General features: G+C 38.0%; 1 protein-coding gene across 3 annotated transcripts in view; it reads left to right on the top strand.

Moving 5' to 3' along the window:
* Window positions 1-23,347, top strand: part of NCAM2 (neural cell adhesion molecule 2) — a 539,492-nt gene that overhangs the window by 293,948 nt on the left and 222,197 nt on the right. For all 3 annotated transcript variants that reach the window (XR_006287979.1, XM_037905715.2, XM_043538332.1), the window contains exons 4-6: window positions 1,036-1,179; window positions 9,939-10,076; window positions 20,460-20,577. Coding sequence is in view for 2 of the 3 variants with exons in the window: in XM_037905715.2 (XP_037761643.1) it covers window positions 1,036-1,179; window positions 9,939-10,076; window positions 20,460-20,577 (400 nt within the window). In the remaining variant the exon portion in view is untranslated. The remainder of the gene's footprint in view (window positions 1-1,035; window positions 1,180-9,938; window positions 10,077-20,459; window positions 20,578-23,347) is intronic.

Genomic DNA, 23,347 nt, shown 5'->3' with positions numbered 1-23,347 from the left:
ATTGGAGAATCGGTCTGAAATCAACAAGATGAGAGTCAATAATGACAAGTGCAAAACACTACACTTAGGAAGGAGAAATCAAATGCACAAATAGAAACTGGGGAATAACTATCTAGGCGGTAGTTCTGTGAGCCAACAATACAATGCATTTGCAAAAAAACATAAGCTAATATCACTCTGTGACATATTAATAGGAGTGTTCTACTAAACACAAGGGAGGTAATTATACCACTCTACTCTGCACTGGTGGGGACTCAGCTGGACTATTATGTCCAGTTTTGGACACCATGTTTTAAGGAAAAAGTGGACACACTGGAGAAAGTCTACAGAAGAACAAAAAACATTTTAAAGGGGGTTTAGAAAACCTGCCATGTGAGGAAGGGTTAACAAACTTGGGCATGTTTAGTCCTGGGAAAAGAACACTGATGGGGGACCTCATAGTCTTCAAATATGTTAAGGGCTCTTGTAAAGCGGATGGTGACCAATTGTTCTTCAAGTCCACAGAAACTAGGTGAAGTAATGGTCTTAGTTTGCAGCATAGGAGATTTAGGTTAGATATCAGCAGAATTTTTTCTAACTGGAAGGGTACTTCAGTACTGGAATTGGTTACGTAATTGGAGGTTGTCTAATCCCTTTCATTGATGGTTTTAAAGAACAGGTTGGACAAACACCAGTAAGGGATGATCTTATTTGGTGCTGCCTAAGAGGGAGTGGTGGTGGAATGGACTAGATAATCTCTTGAGGTCCCTTGTGCTCCCTTCCAGCCCTACATTTTTATGATTCTAAGATATTATGCAATGATTTCTCAGTGGAAATAGTGGAATTCTCATTACCAGGAACATTTATGCCTAGGCTGGCCAAAGCCATAGATAATACACTGGAACAGTCCTCTACTGCACTCAGAGAAAAAATGAACTAGCTTTCACATCTCTAATTTCTATGATTTGATGCTGTATTCAGAGTAACTGTGCATGTAACTTGTATTGCTAAACAAAACAGGAAACGCTTGTTAAATTCAGTTTTCTTTCTTTTTAGAAAAGCTTACTTTCCGAGACATAATAACCCCACAAGAATTCAGGCAAGGAGAAGATGCTGAAGTGATTTGTCATGTTACTAGTTCACCTGCACCTGTTGTCAGCTGGTTGTATCGAAATGAGGAAGTCACAACTATTGCTGACAGTTAGTATTTTGGTAACTCTTTAGGTTATATGTTCTAATTATATATTAAAATATTATTTAAAAGAAGATATATCAAAACTGTAATGTGGGATAGCAGTGAAGAATTCCTAAGCATAAACTTTAATTTTACCTATGGATGTGGTAGATTCTCCATCACTTGAAGCTTTAAATCAAGAATAGATATCTTACTGAAGTGTGTGCTTTCAGTTTCACTTTGGTTTCATATTAACACAATAAGCTTAAAGCAAAATTCAGCCAAGGACTGTCAGCCCATTTGTGAGCAATTTTTCATATGAGTAGTCCCACTGAAGCCGATAGAACTACTTGAGCAAGTGAGTTCTCACCAACGTGTTTAAGGATTGTACAGTTGGGTCTATAGAGTTGTGTATGATTTTCATTCCAAACCATAAACCCTGGATCATCTTCTCTCCCCCATGCCTGTTGTTCTCATTGGATGTGGTATACTAGTGGCCTTCAGTATCCACTACACACACTAGTGATGTCTTTAGGAGGCAATTGACTGTCCCAATACTGCCTCTTATGCCTTTGTGGGGCAACACAATTATTATGTACCTCACAATGCACAGAAAACATCTTTGGAGAGCTATCTGCCTACCTGCCTATCCTCTCACAGCTTTGGCATTAAATGGACTAAAATGCAAGGTTGAGTTTGTACATCCCTCATGCTGGCCATTAAGATACGTTTTTTCATATTCTTTTTAATTCAAAATGAAATTAAAGTTTATTTAGTGGCATGAAAGTATGGAACTGTAGCATCTCTAAGGTATGATTACAGCCAAAGAAGAGCAGATTTAATAAACCTATTAGGCTTTTTATTGTAAAGCTGAAAAATCACTTATTTGGGTGGTTTCAGATTCTTGTGTGAACCTTCATGGTACAAAAGCCAGGCAGAGTTTTAATTGGATTTGCTACTTACATACTGTGTTTAATCTCTGTCGTTACCTACATAGTCACATGTGCAGAATTCATGGTGAAAGAGTTACCTGTAGAAGAGCAATGCAACTTTTTTATATAATTGAATTGTTAAAGAAGGTAAGGGTTAAAGGATTTTGGAACTAAACAGTAGCTGAACAATTAAGCAAGCGGTCTTTTTGTCAGTGTTACAGTTTAAAGCCTACAAATGTGAGATTTTCTCCAAAAGATCAGGGATACTCTACAGTATGTTAATTTAATTTGCTTTTGCACTTCTAGTTCTTGTTCTGGTTACCAATCAACCCTGTTTTAGAAGACTTAATCATAAAAAGAAAATCTTGAAATTTTTTTCTTAAGATCGTGCATTTTAAATTAATCTGAATTTTTTAAATATTTCCAGTGTGCCATGCTGCATTTCATAATGTAATTTTGAGTTTGTTTCATTTTCTTTTAAGATGTGACAGGACATAAAGCTGTTTAGCTGTTTGAGCCAGACAGATATAAAATGTTAGGATTTTAAACAGTATATGGTTGAAAAACGGATTAAAAAAAAACAGAAAAAAATGTTGTTCCTTTATCCCCTGATCTTGCATTGAGATCTCCTAGCACAAACTGCTATGCCCATACAAATCTCCATTAAAATTCAAGGGGATTCTGCAAGGGCCTAAGATAGCAGCTCCTGCCGTAGGAATTGGGGCTTTAAATAGTATATAGCTAGAAGAGTTTGAGCTGTGTGAGTGTTCACAGTATCACCTGGACATACTACCGTGGATGGTGGAGAAGAGATTATTCTCTAGTAACCAATTGATCATTATTCCTATAGTATATAATACTTAAATTCATTAAATGTTATGTGTACTAGAAGATTAGTTTATTATAGAGATAAATATGCATTATTTTAATTGTCTTTTTCATTTTTTGTTTAGAGAAAGCTTAAAATGTAGAATAATTTGACATCTGCTGTTGAAAGTATAATTTCCAGTTATATTATGCAGCTTTTTATTGTGCACTGGGAAGCAGTTTCCATTTAAAATCTTTTTTAGCACCTGCATTGTGGAGAGATACACTGTGATTGGCTTTTTAGTTATAAAGTGAAAATATTTCTGCTATATTTGACAAAGTGAATAAACCTCTCGGATATGATTTAGCACAATTAACTATGATTATTTAGGCTGTATAAAGTCTTGGCAGTTCCTAATGCTTGAATGTGCTATCCACACAGGAGACTGATCTGCTTGCCAGAAAGGAAGGTTGTTTACTGAATCAGAAGTGAACATTTAAAGCAGGGGTCTCAGATTCAATTTACCTTAGGGCCAGTCCCAGTCATAGAATCATAGAATATCAGGGTTGGAAGGGACCTCAGGAGGTCATCTAGTCCAATCCCCTGCTCAAAGCAGGACCGATCCCCGACTAAATCATCCCTGCCAGGGCTTTGTCAAGCCTGACCTTAAAAACTTCTTAGGAAGGAGATTCCACCACCTCCCTAGGTAACACATTCCAGTGTTTCACCACCCTCATAGTGAAAAAGTTTTTCCTAATATCCAACCTAAATCTCCCCCACTGAAACTTGAGACCATTACTCCTTGTTCTGTCATCTGCTACCACTGAGAACAGTCTAGAGCCATCCTCTTTGGAACCCCCTTTCAGGTAGTTGAAAGCAGCTATCAAATCCCCCCTCATTCTTCTCTTCTGAAGACTAAACGTCCCCAGTTCCCTCAGCCTCTCCTCATAAGTCATGTGTTCCAGTCCCCTAATCATTTTTGTTGCCCTCCGCTGGACTCTTTCCAATTTTTCCACGTCCCTCAATCTGCTGGCAATGCCCCTACTTATACATCCCAAAATGCCATTGGCCTTCTTGGCAACAAGGGCACACTGTTGACTCATATCCAACTTCTCGTCCACTGTAATCCCTAGTCCTCAGATCCTCTCAGCGGACCAATAATGTCACTGAAGATAGTGTTCAGAAAACAAAATGTTTATATTGTATTTTTTATTTTGAATTTCTCAGAAATAATAAAACTACCATGTAACTTTATACAATTCTTCGCCTGCCAGAGAGTTTTTAGTGTTTGCCAGACACCTGGCAACGCTTCAGTTCTGTCAGTTTGTTGACATTTGGCTTCAGTGATTGAGCAGTTGAAACCTTCAGGATTGCAGCAAGGTGTGCCTCAGATAGTTGTGTTCGGTATTTTGACTTGTTTATATTCATTGTGGAAAAAAGTGGGGCTGCCTCCATGGCTGACTCTGCCCAGCAACTAGTGATGGTATCTCTATCCTTCTCCCCAGACAATGGGAGCTGCAGGGGCCGGCGCCTGCAGCAGACATTGCCGGCAACGTGTCTGCATGTGTCTCTCCTCTGCGGGCCGCAGTGGGGAGGTTCTCAGGCCGCAGAAGGCCCGCGGGCCGGGACTTTGAGACCCCTGATTTAAAGAATTGTTCCACAAGGAAGTGTAGAGCTGACTGGGAATGGCAACTCCTAATTCTAAAGTAGTTTTACTTCTCCCCCCAGAGCCAAACTCCTAGACATCTGTTCAGTCCCGACACCTATAGTCCTTCTCCTGTTTATCTATGAAGGGAGGGAATGAGGGACAGAGAGGTCAGCTTTCCATCATCCTTTGACCAAGGAAATTAAATAAAATGACTGGGGAGACCATGACCTTGGAAAGAGCCCACGCTCTGTTAAAAGATTCTTTCTTGACTTGATGTTGTATCTTTAAAGTTGGATGTAAGAGCTCAATAGCTCAATGGAATGTAGAACTCTCTGAGCATGTTCTGTAGAGTTCCTGTAATGTCAGCCTCAAAAGCTTAATTGTCATGAATCACAATTCCATTGTGCAGGCGGCAAAGGCCTGGTACTAGAGATGAAGGTGGCCTGCAACTGTTTTTTATAGATCACACCTTGTTCTGTTCACCAAGTCAGTGATTTACTCTTTATTTTTGCACAGCAGTATTGCTGCATAAGGAGTTAAGCACACTGCCCACTCCATAGTGCCTATCACAAATACTGCAAGGCTATATGGAGGCATTCAGGTCTCTGGGACTGACTGGAGTCAGCCACAAGAGGAACTAACTACCAAGGGCTAGTCTGAACATCACCTGCATGAATCTTTCTATTCAACAGTCCGGTGCTCAATTGCATAGATTTGTCATACATGCAGTTACCACTTGCTGGATATGACATTGTTGTAAGGTTCAGGATTACTGTATGTAAATGTTGTTTTGGTCTACATCATAGCTGATTGCGGAGATATTGTTCTGAAGGTGTACTGGTGTATCCTTCACCCCTGTCATGTATTGTGGTGTGCTGTTATGTTATATATTTTCCTTTTTGTCTGGTTCCTTTGGGTTTTTTTTCTGATCATTTCAATATGCGGTGTAACTCTCTTCAAAACCATCACAATTTACGTCTGTAAGAGATTCTTCAGACTGTTAGAATTACAGGTGTGCAAACCATTCCAAGTTCAGTGCAAAAAAAGTTTGCAGATTTTTTTTTTTGTGGAAACTAGTTCGTATGGTTTTTCAACCCATTCATACTTCTTCATACGGGATCACTGCTTCACAAAACATGAAACAGGAAGTAGGCGTGCGTCCTGATGTTACAACAGAAGTCTTATTTCAGTGAGGAAAACTTCTCCTTTTAAAAGTATGATAAACATGGTACATGAGCCAAAATATAAAATAATAAGATAGTGCCTAATAACAGGCCAATTACAGGAGAAATATAAGGCCTGCTTCAGGAACATAATCTAAGGGACTAGGCCTGATACAACAAGACAACTTTTATTTCAAGAGATTTTCCCAATCAGAAATCTAGATATTAATATGGGAGCCAGTATATAAAATATAAGGAAAAATTTCCAATAACAGTGGAATTACAAGTATGCTAGGACTCTGCTTTCTAAGGTTCTTCCCCTGACATTTGAAGATAGATTATGATGACTTTATTTTTTTATCAAAAAGCTTAAACAAACTACAGCCTCTCTCATTCTGAGATTACAAATGAAAAAGACTTCTGCTGAACTGGGCTGACCCTATTGGACTGATCATATTGGATAGGCTCAACCAATTTAGGGCCCCTGAAGAAATGCCATGTGATTTGCACCCGATGACCTATCTCAGTGATCTTGACTCAAATTACATTATGAATGCCGTAAAGTGAACCAATAAACAGAGAGGAGGGTTGAGGTTATAAAAAGCTTCTGCTGATAGCTTGAAGAAACAACATTTATGAAAGCCATCACTGTTTCCTGGAAACAAGCTGAACACAGACCCAGGATGGTTTTGAGTATTTTCCTGCTTTAAATCAAGAGTTTACACACCTCTAATTAGAACTGTGCAGCTATGGGAAGGAAAATGGTGCATTCTTGTGTGCACTCTGGGTGAAATTAATCCTGATACAGAGAGCCTGCATAAGTCCTTTTAAGGGGGAGTTTAGTGGTGCATTGAGCTTGTGTTGGCTGCCATCACAGAAGTGAATTTCACCCTTTCTCTGGAAAACTACTGTACTCAGGGTGGGCTGGCAGCTGCTTTCAGGCCCTGCCTCTAAAAGGAAATTTTAGGGTGAGACAGGGAGGGGGAGGACCATAAAACACTCATACTACCATTGTTTCAGCTGCATCAGTGGCAGAACTGGTGGAAGCCCTAATGGTTTCCAGTACTTCCAGCATTTTGTCCTCAGCAAGTCTTTCGTGGAGGTGCCTTGCTAGCTCTCCAGCATGTTTTTGTGTGGGCTTCATGCTTGTCTACTGATTAGTTATGGGTATTCACATCCTGCTTTGGGTATGCCTACACTGCAGTAAAAGGCTGGCCCAGGTCAGTTGACTCAGGCTCATGGGGCTTAGGCTGTGGGGCTATAAAATTACAATGTAGACATTTGGGCTCAGGCCAGACTTCGGGTTCTGGGATCATGTGAGTGGGGAGAGTCTGAAAGCCCAGGCTCCAGCCTGAGTTCAAACACCTATACTGCACTTTTATAGCCCATTAGCCTGAGCTGAAGTCAGCTGTCCTGGAGCAGCTTTAGGTTTTTAATTGCAGTATAGACATACCCTTAGTGTCCTAGGCCAGTGTTTCCCAAACTTGGGACGCCGCTTGCTCAGGGAAAGCCCCATTGGGGCCCAGCTAGTTTGTTTACCTGCCGCGTCCGCAGGTTCGGCCGATCGCAGCTCCCACTGGCCGCGGTTTGCTGTGCGCGCCCAGTGGGGCTGCCAGAAGTGGCGTGGGCCAGGGGAAAGCCCACCAGGGGTTTTCCCTGAACAAGTGGAGTCCCAAGTTTGGGAAACACTGGCCTAGGCTATAGTGAATGTTGTTGACTGTCGTGTGTGATGAGCTGGCATTGTCTGGTGGCTGTTAACTGCCCACATCCATTGACTGTGATCCCCTTACAAAAGCATACAGTTTATATATTTGTGAACCTATGGGTATATCATATATAGTACTTTACGGGATGTATCATAAATTAGTACTTGTATAAACATGGTGTCCGCTAGAGCGGTTGGATGCTCTGAACTTTGCTCTGAGCATACTATTATTTATGTGAATCACGTTATCTAGGTCTAATGCATGACTGCAAAGCTTCAGGTGAGTTTACTGGTTCAGCCTGACTTTACATAATTACTATGCAAGGTAGATAACAATTCTTTTAAATATTTGGTGTTATGTCTTGAAAGGCAGTAATTCCTTCCACCTCTATCAGTGGATACGTCATACAGAGTGGTGTGTGGCTTTTCTGAGAAATCATTTCAATTCACTTTCCACTCTTTTTCAACTTTCCGATAGGTATTGTTTGTGCTGTGTATTAATCTGTCTGCCTAAATGCTAGTATGTAGTATGGGATGTAGAAAGAGCTTTGTTCAGCTGGTCAACCTAATTTACTCATAAGAATTTCTCCTGTTATTATACACACATTTCTCCAGTCTATCCCATGACAAGATTAGGGTATTTATGGTGTTCCGCAGTCACCCAACGTTAGAGTTCATTTTCATTTCATTTTCCTTGATGAAATCGAAATAGCCTCCTTAGCTGAAAAGGCCTGGTGGTTGACAGAACATCCAGCCAGCAGGGATGAAGCTTTTCTTATATTAAATTAATCCTTTAAACAGCACTTTCCAAATGTTTGAAAATGTACATTTTTTATGATCTAAGAATTGTGTTTCAACAAATAAAAAGCTAACAAAAGTCTAAAGAGAGAAATTATCCCCCTCCCCCCCCACACACACACCTTTTGAAAGAGAGAACATTTTGAAGGGTGACTGTCAGAGCATCACACCAGGAAATGGGTTTTACTTCTAGGTGTATTGGATTGTGACTTGTATTGATTTGAAAATCAGTGATTAGATCTTAATGGCCAGTGTCTTTCTTCATGATATACTTAGAACTCGACAAAGGGAGTGGAGCACCAGGACCCCAGTTCAGCAAATCCCTTAAGCACATGCTTAAATTTAAACACTTGGTTAACTGTTTTGCTGAGTTGAGGCCCATGTATACAGTAACCACAAGAACCACATATAGTGACCTAAGGAGGAATATGTCTCTCAAAAGGCATGAGCTGATAATGGCTGATTTAGACTGAGGGACTTGAAAAATTAAATCCATCTGCCTCTTATATCTGCACCTCTTATAGGGTGCTAAGAGTGGTGACTCTGATCCAAGAAAACACTTAAGTGCATGCTTAGGCCCAATTCAGCAAAGCACTTAAGCTATGTAACTTGGAAGTCAATGAGACTTAACCACTTGCTTAAAGTTCAACATGTGCTTAAGTGCTTTGCTGGATTAGGGTTGGTGTATTCAGCATCTTGAAATGCCAAGCTCACAGTGAGACACATGATCCGGGGTCATAATATGTAAGAAAAATAGTTTTAATATAAATTTTTGGCTGAAACTGAAAGATCCTGTACAAACAGTTGTTTAGTAAGAACAGAGACAACTAGTACCTAGAAAAACATTATCTAGTTCCATCTGTACAATTTTAAGGTTTGATGTGTGACATTTCTATGTTTCTCTAATCATTTTACCAGTCTAGGGTAAATAAGCATCTCATTCACTTTGTAATAATTTGAGTCAGATTCTTAGTTTTACAAAAGACATTAAATGAGCTAAGGATTCTACTTCTGGGCTAACCTATTACAATATTCTATTTCTCCTGTTGCAAAAAACAAAAGTTGCACATTTTTTCATAATATTATCACCATATCATCTGCAATAAGATCCCAGTTCTGCAACTTGTTTCGTATTGGTGGACACCTACTGAAGTCAGCAAGGTTCTGTGGGGGCTGCCTGCACATAATGAGTTGCAGAATTGGGAAATAAATGATGTCATATTGGGTGAAATCCTAGCCATATTGAAGCCAGTATGAGTTTTATCATTGATTTAAATAGAGCCAAGATTTCACCCATTAACATTAATTTGGAAAAGCAGGGTAGTTGGTCCTTGACAAGAACTGAATAGAGTGTGAGGGAGGATGCATATAATATATCTTATTTTAAAAAAATAGCACAGCATTGAATATTTGGTTGAATGTACTGTAGGTATATTGTGCTTCCATTGGCACTGCAGTAACAAGTCTGGAATAAAAATGTACAGAAGAACAACTACATTTCCATTTTATATAGAAAAAATCCTAACTGAATTTAAACAAAAGATAAACCAATATTTTTGGGGTGAAATAACTTAAGTTATGATATTACATTTGAATTTTAAATTGAAAGTGTTTTGTTGATGAACTATTTGACCTCATTAGACAAGTTCATTTATCTTAGTAATTTAAATTAGTATTCCCAAAACTGTCTTAATTTACCGATATCACTTTATTCATTACATGCCTTTCTAGATCGATTTGTGATGTTACCAAACAACAACCTCCAAATTCTTAATATCAATAAAAGTGATGAAGGAATATATAGATGTGAAGGAAGAGTGGAAGCTAGAGGAGAAATCGACTTTCGGGATATCACAGTTATCGTGAATGGTAAGGTGTACAGTGATTTTTCTGAAGTTGAAATGAGGTCTTGCTTTCATTGATTATAACATTATTTAAATAGGGTTCATCATCTTCTATGAAATCTTAATTAGGCCACGTATTGCAGGATCGCTACATACTATAGTTGTTACATTGTTTTTCTTTAAATAGAAATTGAGTTGTTTACTGTTTACAATTTGTACATTGTGAGATTTACCTTATGTGGGTTTTTATGTTTAATTTAATTAATATAATTATGTAGTTAAGGAGATGTCATATCTCCTTTAATGGTATAAATGTATGTAAATGTTATGTGTAAATGTAGTGGTTTAAAAAAAATATCTTTTGCAGGATATAGCCAACCACACCAAGATCAGAGTTCAGATTATAACATGCCGTAATTTAGCTAGGTATATATCTTTCAATGCATGTCATGTGTTGTTATAAACCACTTCATTTTATGCAGTTATTCAGTTTCACAGTAACACAGTTATTTTATGAATTGTCAGTATTTAAAACCTGGTTAAACACCATGAACATAATTTTTAACTGTAGGACTACAGTTGAATTAACTGGATACACCATGGATATGCCACTATTATTTAAGTCATAATAAATTTTAACAATTTATTAGAAACCCTTTTAACAAGGAATATGAAAGTGCAAGCATAAAATTGAATATGTAGGTTGACCTCACTGTTAAAGTCAGTGTCGGCACAATAAAACATATGTGAATGGGTCTCTATTCACTTGTTGGCCAGCAAGGTTCTATCTAACTTAGGTATGTCTATTATACTAGCTCCTTAGTATCTAAGTGCCATTTCTAATATCTAATGTCTTGTTTCTGAATGACCCTGTCATGCAAACCCTTACTCACTTGAGTATCAATGAAACTATTGAAGTCTGGACTGCTCGTGTGAGTAAAGGTTACTCGTTGCACGGGTATTCCTTGAATCCATAGCGGTAAACAATAGCTGTGATATTTAAAGCAATACGTCTTTAGATTGTTATCAATAGTGCACGGAAAGGGAGTGGGAAGGAGGGCAGAAGATTACCAATTAAAGGGTGTAGGAGTGTGCATGCTCTGTGTATATAAGGGGAAATGTTTCCCTCTGGTTCCTCTGTGTGCAATACTCCTGAGCCCTGGCTATGTGCAATTCCCATAGTCTAGCCTATAGTATTTACTATATCACAGTATTTCTATATGTAAGCCTACATTTGAGCTGGGACGTGTGATTCTCAACTCACATAGACTTATCTGTGCTAGTTTGGCTCAAACTAGTGCACTAAAAATATCAGTGTGGCTGGGGTTGCATGGGCTAGCTGCCTGAGTACATATCCATCCGGCCCCACCACATATACAGGGAGCTAGCCTGGCCACCACCAATGTTACCTGTCTACACTGCTGGGTTTTTTATCATACTAGCTCAAGCAGAGCTAGCATTGGTAGGTCTATATGAGCTGGGAAGCACACACGCCCACCTCAGATGTAGACATACCCTATATGGCTGGGTGTCTCTTACTTGGAAAAAAAAATTCTTGACTATAATATATAATAAAGGGGATTTGAAGAGAAAAAAAGCTTTACAGCCTATAATGCATTGAATGCTCCAGTTATCCTTGAGTGTTTCACAAAGTAAATGAAATAAATGCTGTTAGTTCCATCATTGGGTACAGAAAAAGAGCAACCATTATGCAGTGAGTTCACTCACAGCATGGATATTGGAACGTAATTTATCAAGACAGGTAATTGTTGACCTGAACATTGGAGTTATCTCCTTCTCATTTTGAAGAGTGCTATGAAATCTTTCACTTCATACTGGACTTTTAAAAAGAGATGGAGAGGAAGGCTGTGTCTGGCACAACGTATTGCATTAAAAATGGTGGGCCAAATTCTAACCTTGTGTGAGTGAATGATGTCAGTAGAATTGTACCTCTTCATACTCAGTCTGAATCTGGCCCAACATCTTTATCAGTGAACACTTCTAGCTTTGAACTCAGTGTTACGATCTAGAGGCAAAAGAGTTACCAACTGAGCAACACTAAAATCATTTCACATTGTAGAGTCTCCTCCTTGATTTATCAGGATGACTGGCTTCTGTAAGATGAAGCTAAGTGTACTAAATCTATTTCCAACTGGGTCTGTAAAGTAACATTACAAATAAAAATAAATAAATACATTGCAATGACACCTAACAAGAAAGGGAAATGTCTCTGAATCTGTTTCAGCAAAAATGCATCAATTTTCTCTGCCTGTAAAACCTTTACAAATGCAGCCCCACAGTACCTTCTCGTCTTCCATAAAATAAAAATGGGATAGTCAGATAGTTAAAATAATTTTAAAAAAGCATAGGAGAGCTATGCAAGAGGATTTTTTGTGCATGGATACTGTCCAGTTTTGGAGCTTTGTGAAATCTTCTATTTTATTTTTAATACTGTTTTAATTGAGTTCTTCAGGGAAAGGCCAACTGGGGAGCAGAAGGTGCAGAAATAGCTGATGCTGTACGTCAACTCACCTTTTCCCCCCTTCTTCTTAATCATCCTGGCCCCCAGCATCTCTCTGTTCCACCTATACAGAGCCCTTCCCCATCCTTTGCTGCAGGAGCCCCCTGATTGTTTTCTAGACCCTTCTCTTGCCCTACCCTTCATGGCTCCTTGGACATTTGAATTCTTGGTACTAGGGAAGTGCCAGAATGGAGAGCAAATAGGTAAAGAAGCCAGTTTTAAAAGGGAACAAATTGCGCATATATGGATCTCTCTAAGCGATAATTCTCAGAGTACTTTAAAATTTTTTGGAGAGTTAGAGCAACTCTTCAGGTGTTAAAGCACCTATCAAATATATAAATACTGTAGTATTAATTCACTGTAGTATGAGATATTAGGAACAAAAATAAACAACATATACTAAGCAGTGTTTCCCAAACTTGTTCTGCCGCTTGTGCAGGGAAAGCCCATGGCGGGCCGGGCTGATTTGTTTACCTGACGCGTCCATAGGTTCGCTGCTCCAGGCCAATGGGAGCTGCTGGAAGTGGCAACCAGTACGTCCCTTGGCCCGCGCAACTTCCAGCAGCTCCCATTGGCCTGGAGCAGGGAACCACGGCCATTGGAAGCCACGATCAGCTGAACCTGCGGATGCGGCAGGTAAATAAACCGGCCCGGCCCGGCAGGGGCTTTCCCTGCACAAGCGGTGGAACAAGTTTGGGAAACACTGTACTAAAGTACTCGATACCAATATGAATACCACCTCATAAATACCTAAGATGGACAGACTTAGATTCATCATTTTAATGGTGGTTATAGTATCAATCTTGTACTGGAAGGCTGAAGTATAGCACTTGGTCATATTTGCCTATTTTAAAATATAGATATATCTTCAGAATATAGAATTTCCCTCATTTAGGTGGCTGCTTTCATGCCACTTTGCGAGCTATCTTGAGAAATCACATACACTAAGAAGGATTTGACTGTGTTGGTATTGGCTAGCCATGAGGGAAACCCAGGAAGCTACTTGAAGTATTTGTAATTCAGGAGATGACACTTGTCCCTCTAAGTCAGTGTTGTTATCATTTATTCAGCTCTGTGGGTATGCATAGCTCATTACAGACAAATAAACATGTGGTCAGTAATGAACAATGTCCCAACATGGGATTAGAATTTACTGTAGTATTAAGAGAACTGTCTTTCAAAGAAGGTACAAAACTTAGGTGCTGGTCCCTTGGTACCTTTAAAGATTCCAGAGTGCTTTTCTTAAGAGCCGAGTTATTAAATCAAGTGTCCCTAATGAAATATTGACCCAGGATGCAATTACATCCCACCTACCTAAATTCTCCCTGCAATTTCATTTGGAAAGTATTTTCTTCTTCACATACTGGTCTAAAATGTTGTGTAGTGTTAATGAGTGCTATTAAATCATTGATGAATTTCAACAGAGAGGTGGATAAATATCAGTTTTATGTTATTTGAAGGGATCACAGGATAAAGAGTGTTTGCAAAGTGCTTTGGATTCCTTTTGGGATGAAAAAGTACTATACAAATGGAAGATCATTCTCATTGTGAGACAGTAACACTCGTACTGATTTAGATTAAATAAAGAGTCAAAGCCTACATTTTTAAAATGTAACAATCTGATGTTATCTGAAAAAAAATAATTTCACCTTTTAAAGTTACATTCAAGTAAGGAAAATATTTAGATGTTGACAATAAATTGAAAAATATACTGAGGTTGCAGAGGTGGGTCTTCTATCAAAAGTGGAGCTTAAAAGTTTTTGTTCTGAAGAGTGTCTAACAGTCTTCCTTTTATACTCAGGGGGCTGGACTAAGTGCTAGTCTGGAGTAGAGATATAAAAGTTGAGTCATGCAGCTAGCAGGTTAGGACTGGATACTTGTAGGGAATGGGATGACAGTAGAGTCTGGCAAATGGGAAGAGGTGATGTGGTCCATAGGGGTACTTCGATCGAGGTAGAGATACGCTGGGGATTGTGAGATTGACTCATGGGAAGCAGAGAGGACAAGATTATGTACAGGTAACAGAAGTACAGCAGACAGTAGTGTTTGATAGTGGAGAAAGGAGTCTTTAGGAGGCACTTATCATACAGGGTAGGGCAGTTCAGAAGATGAATTGGGGTAAGAGAGTTGATGCATGTGAATGAGAAGGAGGTAAAAGGGATGGTTTGGCAGAGGGCTTGTGATCAGGTGTTGGATGGGCAACTGAAAGTGTGGCATTGATAGGACTCTGCATACAACACAATACCTATTTGTTTAAACAAATTTGTCCTTAGCTTGGCACTGTAGATGATAAACAAACCTTCAGGGCTTTAAGGTTTAATTATTGAATCATTAGTCCTTCTGGTTGTTGGAAATGCAATATTTTATTGTGATTTTTTAAATTTAATTTTAATTTTTTGTATTATTTTTTTTTACTTCTTTATGGAAATTACAAGTTCTTTTAGACCAGAAGAGGTTTAACCTAGGCATCTTTCAAGACCAGTACATTTTTCAGACCATAAAAATATGTGAGTCCTATACTTTACCACTAGGGTAGCCTGGGATATGGATTTGTATCTCATTGAATATCCACCCACTACATAGATTAGAAATGCAGATAATAATATTGATTAACCCCTCACCCCCTTTAGTATTTTATATAACTGTAATAACTGTGAGTCCAATCCTGCAAGGCAATGAGCACCCTGAGCTGACATTGGCTTCAGTAAAAGCTCTCAAGTATCTCTCAAGGCTCAGTCTCCTGTAGGATTTGGGCTTTTGCTGAAATGTAGGGAACATTGGACCAGATCCTCAGCTTGTGTAAATCAATGAATCCCCATTATATCAATGGTGCTTTCACAATTTACACCAGCTAGGGATCTAGCCCTCTTTGTTTAAAAATGGATCATGGGCTCTTAGTTTAAAATGTTCCGGAAACATAAACTATCCATATAAAAGTCTGCTGTCATGTTTGAGGCTGGTAGAGTTAAAGAAATATCAAGGAAAATTTATCAAGTTAAAAATATACAGCATGTCTTTTCACTTCACGTCTCGACTCCAATTCCTATGTACATGGGGTAAGAGTGCCAGCAGTTCTTCGCCATTCTGATCTATAGTGCAGGTTCATAAATCTTGTGATTCCAGTCCTTTTCTCTTCAAACTTAACTTGACAAAGTCATTCATGTATCCTTGATCTTCCACGTCCTTTCCTGCTGTCCTCTTTCTCTCATTCTTTCTTCTTCTCCTGTCTCTACTTGTATAACTTCATGGTTTTTTGGGTTTACCTTCAAACCATGGTCTTCAAAAACAGATGCCTGCTCTGATATCATATTTACCAGTCCCTCTTTTCTGTCAATCAAAAGGGCCAGATCTTCAGTATACATTTGTTTTCTCTGTGTCTCCACAGTCTTGATTCTCCTACAAATTAACTCCATAACTAGAATGAAGAGAAGTGGACTCCACACACTGCTCTGTCTCAATCCCACAGTCATATCAAAACTCTTTGAAATTCCATGTATTGTTAACACCGTAACTCTTGAGGCTCTATACACTTCCTTTATCACATCCACTTCTTGAAGCCCCCCTTCCATCCAACTCAAGAGTCCAAATACTAACTCCCACAAAACCAAGTCATATGCTTTCTCAAGATTAATAATTGCTACATAGCAGTTATGCCCTCCATTTATCATTCCTTCAGACTTCAGTGTCATTGCAAATATGAACAAATGCACCAAGTAAAGAAACTGTTTTAGAAAATGTCACTGTGAATACAATAGAAAGATTTTGCATTCTGATTCTGTTGCGCAGTCAAGAAGAATGATATACTTATTACTATTTCAGGCTTGGTAATGGAGGAACAAGCAACTTACAGGGAGAATGAAAATTGCATGATAGTGTCATTTTTGCACAGATCCTGGGGCAACACAAAAGAGCCTTAAAACAAACCAAGAGGACCACTTGACGATTCCCGCTTGGTTGCGGCCACATCATCTCTCCCACCTGGATGATTCATGGCAGCCAGAAATGTCTCTTGGGACTGTTGGCAGCTATTGTAATGTAGAACATCCACTGTAAACTGGAGGACCAGGCTGGTGCCTGTCATCCATAGAATAATGGGGAAAGTAAAGTGGTTTAAATCATCCTATAAGCTTTCCAGAGAGACACAGCAGTTTTGGCCCAAATGGTCAAACCTGTATGCCTAAAATTAGGCACCAGCCTCCATATTTAGTGTCTAATGGAGAGAGGGATTGCAGTCATAGAGGACACTAATTCAAGTCTTAGGCTGGTTGTCATAATGTTGCCTTACTACAGGTAGAATAGATGCAAATGGCAAACTAAAATGAAGGAATGAGTTGAAACCCAACATCATCTCTTCATACGAGTGGATGTCAGGTCAATTGCTTATAGAAAAAATAAGTCTATTTAGTATTCAATGTTCTGGCCACAGTTGGATGACAGAGAGCCTCTGCTGAATATCTTGATAGCTTGGTTCTCAAACTACATTAAAAATAAATACAAATCCTCCTTTTGAATTTGTGAGGAGAGGAAAATGCAGTGAATGTCCTGAAAAAAAGTTTTGTAATATATCTGTCTAGATAATTGACAGTCAACTGTGGAGGTTCCTTGTTTTGGGAATACAATATTTCTATGTCCAATCATAAACATGATACAATAAAAAGTATAACTTATTGGCATATTATTATTGCACCATTTGAATATCTCATTTCAGGAAACAGTACTCAGAAAAATAATGCAGTACTTTGTGATGGAAAGAGCTGATGTTATTGTGCTCTTGTAGTTTGTATCTATGACCGGGAAGACAGTATAATTGGAGCTTTCTATCTGAAGACAAAATCTTCATTATCATCTTCCTGTCTTCAGTCATTACATTCCAGTATTTGATTAGGGATGCATACCTTCTCTCCAGAATTTTCTTCACAGCAAGTCAGGTGCATTGTCTGAAATATATTAAAAATAGAACATCTGAAATGTACATTTGCACATCAGCACCTGATTTCACTTTGATTTATGAAGAGAGAGGTTCCTTCAGAGCATAGTGCACCCAGTTTGGTTGGTGTCATAGAATAAAGTTGGAGCTTGCTTTTTCTCACGATTACTCTAATACCTGAAATGGTGCTTATGTACTTTTTGCCATTTATGCCCACTGTATATTGTACAGACATGATGGGACAAGAAGTAAATTTATCTTCACATCACATGCTGGTACAGGGCAACTGAATTACAGTTGACAGAAGACATGAATACTAGTACAGAAGGGCAGTAAGGGCCTCATACTCTTCTCGTTAAAGTCAATGACAACAGGCTTGTTGACTTCAGTGGGAGAAGAAGCAGGCCTGATGTACTGCCACTTGTTCTCTGTCATTGGAGCTAGGGTGTGGGAAACATGTAGAACACTAATATAGGTATTTTAGGACTTTATATTGCCACCCATCAGTGTAGTATCTCAACACAATTCTGTGCTGAACCTGTACCTTACATTAGTGTTAGAATATTTTAGTGGTAATCTATTTCAGTTTGATTACTGAGCTATTTCTCACTTCTCTGGGTGTCCTTGAAAGCAGGGCTGGAATTTAGAACTTCTGGTTAATGAAAATTCATAGGACCTGTTGATCTTACATCACTTTCCATCCTTCAGTTCATTTATTTTTCTAGTTTTAAAGTCAAAATTGTATAGAATATATATTAGTTTTTAATTGGTTATATATATAATACTGACATTAACCAATTAAAAACTAATCCTTCCAAGCCGAATTATAAGGTATGTGTTTCCTGATGATCTCTCTTCCACAAATTATTCTCTCTAATTAATGTTCATGGATGACAAGGGAAAGATGTATTCTGAACCCTCCAAGAACTGATTTAGCATTGAATGGCTATTCAGTGGATTGGTTATCTTGACTTTATTGTACAACAGGTGAAATGCTAACAAAATCCAGGTCAACAAACGAAAGTTAAAAAGCAATTTTTTTAAAAGAAAATGTGTTTGATATATAAATATTAGTTTCTGGAGTTTTGAGTTTGTTGTTTTTCTCTTAGGCTCCTTCTTTATTACCATCTTGTCTTAATGGTACCTAATACGCTTGGACCAAAAATAAAATTACAGATAAATCAAGAAAGATGGGAAGCTCAAATGTTTGCAAGCCTTGGGCCTACAAAGAAAGAATGAGGCTTAGAATAAAATTACTTCATTATATCTCTTTTTGATCATTTGAAATGATTAAGCAAGTTTCTGAATTGAGTCCATAATCTTGAAATTCTTGACTTCAGTGGAGTTTGTGGTCAATGGAGAACTTGCTGTTGGTCCACAAAGAGCTGTCTGATTACCTGGAGTTGGTTCCTGCTCAGGTCCAGGAGCTAGAGCATAACACAAAAGAGCTAGAAATTCATTGAACACATGCCTAATATTTTTCCATATAAGAAATTTCTGTAATTGCCAGAGAGATGTTTTGAAATTGAAAGTGGGAGGCAGTGATCTGTCTGTGAAAATAAAGTCTTTGGCTTAAAGCAAAAGGGCGTGATTCTCTCCTCTGGCCAAGCAGAGCTTGGATACAGTGGAGGGAGGAGACTCTGACAGGGAGCTGTTTATGGTTCCCTGATCCTCACCCAGCAGCCACCACATAAGTTAAAGCTGCACAGGAGCAGCTCTAAGTTATCCTGCTGACAGGATATCCTTGCCAGCAGAGAATTGGGCTTGGTGGAAAATAGCTCTTCTGTTCTCCCTGTTCTGTCCTCTTCCAACACCCCCCCCCCCCCATTCCTTTCCTTATTCTGTGGGGTGGCATTCCAGCACAGGCAGTGTGGAAGTCAGGCAGCAGAGCAAAGTGAACTTGATGGCAGAAAATTCAGGTCAAAGTCCTTGAGCTTCTCTCTTTGGTACAGTACAAGCAAAGAACATATGTGATTTCAAATCTGCTTGGCCACAGAGGATTTGGGATTTTTGATTACCTATCAGAGATGTCTAACTATGACTTCTCTAATTATATAATAGATGCTTTTAGTTCATCTTGAGTATGAATTTTGTGGAAATTAAGATTCATACCATCTATCTTAAGTCCATTCCAGTAGAATAATAAAATTAGTATCATGAATGGAGATATTAAATTACATCTTCTGCTTTATTGTTTCTTGAAACAGCTTTTTATTATGAATATTGGTGAGGTATTCAGTGCAAATTACTGTTTTAGTAATAATTGCATTATGTCAAAAATGCAAAATATGCAATTCTCAGGACACAATAATTAGTTAGAATTTTTGGAAATGTAATTTTAGATATGGATTGTATATGGAGAACTCTAGCACAATGTATCATTTTAAGCTGATGATATTCTTGTCCAGAAAATATACTATAGTTTGTTTAGAGGAATTAAATATGTTTAATCAAGAAGAACATTATGGGTTGATACCTAATTTGAAAGTGCTGTCTCACTTCAGTGCATGGTTGCCTCTCAGCTGCACGATTGAGTCAGAGGGAGGAGAAAAGAGAGACATTTTCATTTCAGGTAGTTTAATTAACACTAGTCAGTCTCTCTGCACTGACATGCACACAGTAGCTATGGTCCTTCAGCTACTTTTAAATCTTATTTAATAAAACAGATCAGGAGAAAAAGATGCTTATATTCATTTTGTTGTTAGTTTACTTCAAAAGAAACCATACACAAGTGGTTTGATAACATTACAATGAAATAATAATGATTAATGTCGTCTGAAGGAAATACAACTTTGAAAATATCTTAGTGTTATCTGATACTGTAAGCTGACTTCATTTTGTATTTGTAAATTAAATGCTTAATAAGGATTGCTCTGTTCAAAGTTTCCACAGAAGCAATTGAACCTTTATATTTTTTTAAATTAGTTTACCTCACATGTATTTTTTTACATTTCTTTCAGTTCCTCCAGCAATTATTTTACTACAGAAGTCCTTTAATGCTACAGCAGATCGAGGAGAGGCAATTACTTTATTCTGTAGAGCCACTGGCTCTCCTGAACCTGAAATCAGCTGGCATAGGTAAATTCAGTTTAGATCTCTATATCAGAAAGATTTGAAATGTGTTACGAGTTTGTATCATACTGAAATAAACTACCTCCATAGTGTTTATGGCTGTTTATCAGGAATCGCTGGGCAAATTAAATAACACACATGTGATCAAACTATGTTTATCATCAAGAAAGAGAAATTGGAAAATATATAACATATTTTAATGTGTCTCACATTAAAGGAGAAACAAATAAAGCTGAAGAACCTATAACTTTAAAAAAGGCAACAGATATATTTCTGAATTTCTCCATGAAATTTTCACTCTCCAATCCCATATACAAATACTTAAAATAACACTGAATACAGATGTAATGCTATAAATACATGTCCAACACACAGAGTAACAGTATTATATGATACATCAATAAAATGTAAAAGAAGATCTATCTTAAGCTGATTTTAATCATCTGATCGTCCAGTGCAGCCAGATATTCAGTAACAGGTATGGCTTCTGTGTGTTGTGTTAGTTTGTCTGGATATTTGATTCCATTATTTGCAGACAAGTTGTGGATACTCTTGCAAATCTGAATCTGTAAAAAACAGAAAACTGTTTGGGGGATATGGAGTATATCTTCCAGGTGAAGTCAGTGAGATTTATATGGTTAAAATTGTGCAATTTTGAAAATTTGCCACATAACGTCTTTAAGGATCTCAGCTTTTATACCTGTCTACTGTATTTTTCACTGTATGCAACTGATGAAGTGGGTTCTAGCTGATGCCCAAATACATTTGTTAGTCTCTAAGGTTCCACAAAGACTCCCCGTTGTTTTTCCTGATACAGACTAACATGGTTACCTCTCTGAAAACTTTTCATTGGTTTCTCAGCTTTTCCATGCATATTTATGGAACAGACTTACATGCCTTTTGTTTCAACACCTGATCTATTCACAAAGGATGCAATCCGGTGTCTGAGTGTGAAATAGCTCAGATTCCTTGTATGGACACGTATTTCTGTTTGGGGCTTGAATGAATTGTCCCCCATGTGCTCTTTCAAAGGGATCAAGAGATTTGTGAACATCTTTCAGAGTGCACTGGACTCCATAGGGATTCTCCTCAGCTATCTTCTCTCATTGTTACTCAGCATTTGAAACTTAAGAGATTCTGTTAGATTCATCTTAGGTAGATGTTGGTTCCCCTTGACTGACACCTGCTTTCTGATGCATGTGTCAAATGGTGTGCTGACTTTGTCTGACATGAATTCCTTTGGATTGCAGAAGGTGTAAATAAGTGCCATCTTTGCCCCACTCACTAATATAGATGAGAATTCAGTTTCTATCTGATGAAACAAAAATAAAATAAATCATGCAAACCCAAATTATTTGAAGTGGTGATGTGGAATTCACAAACAAAAGTTTCACATTTTGGGAACTTGGTATCCCTTTGAGGTAACGTTATAAAATGTAGCTCCCAGCTGGGCAGAATTCTCTCGAGTTCATTAGAAATCTGATATCCTCATTTGCCTCACTGCAAGAAGACAATTCAACATGGTGGTTTACATTTTCAAGATGAGAAGGATGGACACAGTCATCTTGTGTCTTGGGGAGCTGTATGTTTAGAATTGTCAGTCTTCGGTGCCATATCTTTAGTGTACTTTAATTTGAAAGTATCACAGTAAAATACACAAACAAATGAAACACCTTACAGAAGGCCCTATGCAAATAGTCTGTGGATCAGCTACTAGTGAACCAGATCTTCCTTCAGTAGCAAGAATGACCCCTCACTAAGGAAAATGGTTGTTGTAAACCTTCCAATCCCTGTAGTGGATAAAGCATTACTCAGGCCCTGAGAGACTATGTTGTCCAGTGAATGTGGTAGTGAGCCAGTGGATTTGGGTTTTATTTCTCGTTCTGCCACTGACCTGTGTTCTGAGACCTTAGGGAAGTCCATTCACTTCTCTGTTTCTCCTCCTGCCCTTTATTTGTTTTGTCTATTTACAATATAAGCTCTCTGTGGGAGCGGGACTGTCTTTGATTATGTGTTATTACAATGCCTGCTACAATGGGGCTTTGATCTTGGTGACAGCACGTAGATGCTACTGAAATACAAATAAGTAATAATAATAGGAGGTGGGAATTCAACTATTTCCTCGGTGGATGGAGCAAACTTGATTCCACACGTTGTTATGCATATAGTCAATTTCATTTCTGATTTCACTTCCGTTGACTAATCAGTTTCTTTATCTGATGATATTTTTTTCCTTGTTCTCATGCTCATCTCAGAGACATCTCAAGATGAGTTTTAAGTAGAGCTGGGCAAAATTTTCAGCTGAATTATTTTTTTCAACAAAAAATCGAGATTTGATGACCCAAATAGTTCACAAATTCATATTGATTTACCCACATTATTTTGGTGAAAAAAAATCTTTTAAAAATCTGTGAAAAAAATCAACACTTCATTTTCCGAATGAAACATTTTGATTTCTCGATTCAAATCAGCTTTTTGTTTTGAAATATTTAATTTTATTTTTTATTAAATAAAAATGTGGAAAAATGCTTAAAATGAAAAACATTTTGTTTTGGATTAAACAAAACATTGATTTTTTTAATCGCTTTTCAATTAGCCAATTTTTTAAAAAATATTTTCAGGTTGACTCAAAACTATTTTATTTTATTTTTGGAATTGCCACTGAACCAAAAAAAAAATCCATTCAGATTTAGTTTCTTCTGAAATTAATAGATCAGGCTTGACTGTATTGAGGAAAAAAAAAAAACAGATCAAAATATTTACCTCCGTTATTATT

Source organism: Chelonia mydas, chromosome 1, assembly GCF_015237465.2.
Source record: "Chelonia mydas isolate rCheMyd1 chromosome 1, rCheMyd1.pri.v2, whole genome shotgun sequence".
Classification (NCBI taxonomy): domain Eukaryota; kingdom Metazoa; phylum Chordata; order Testudines; family Cheloniidae; genus Chelonia; species Chelonia mydas.
The sequence above is the reverse complement of the archived record's forward strand: the minus strand, read 5'-3'. Positions and strand labels throughout refer to the sequence as shown.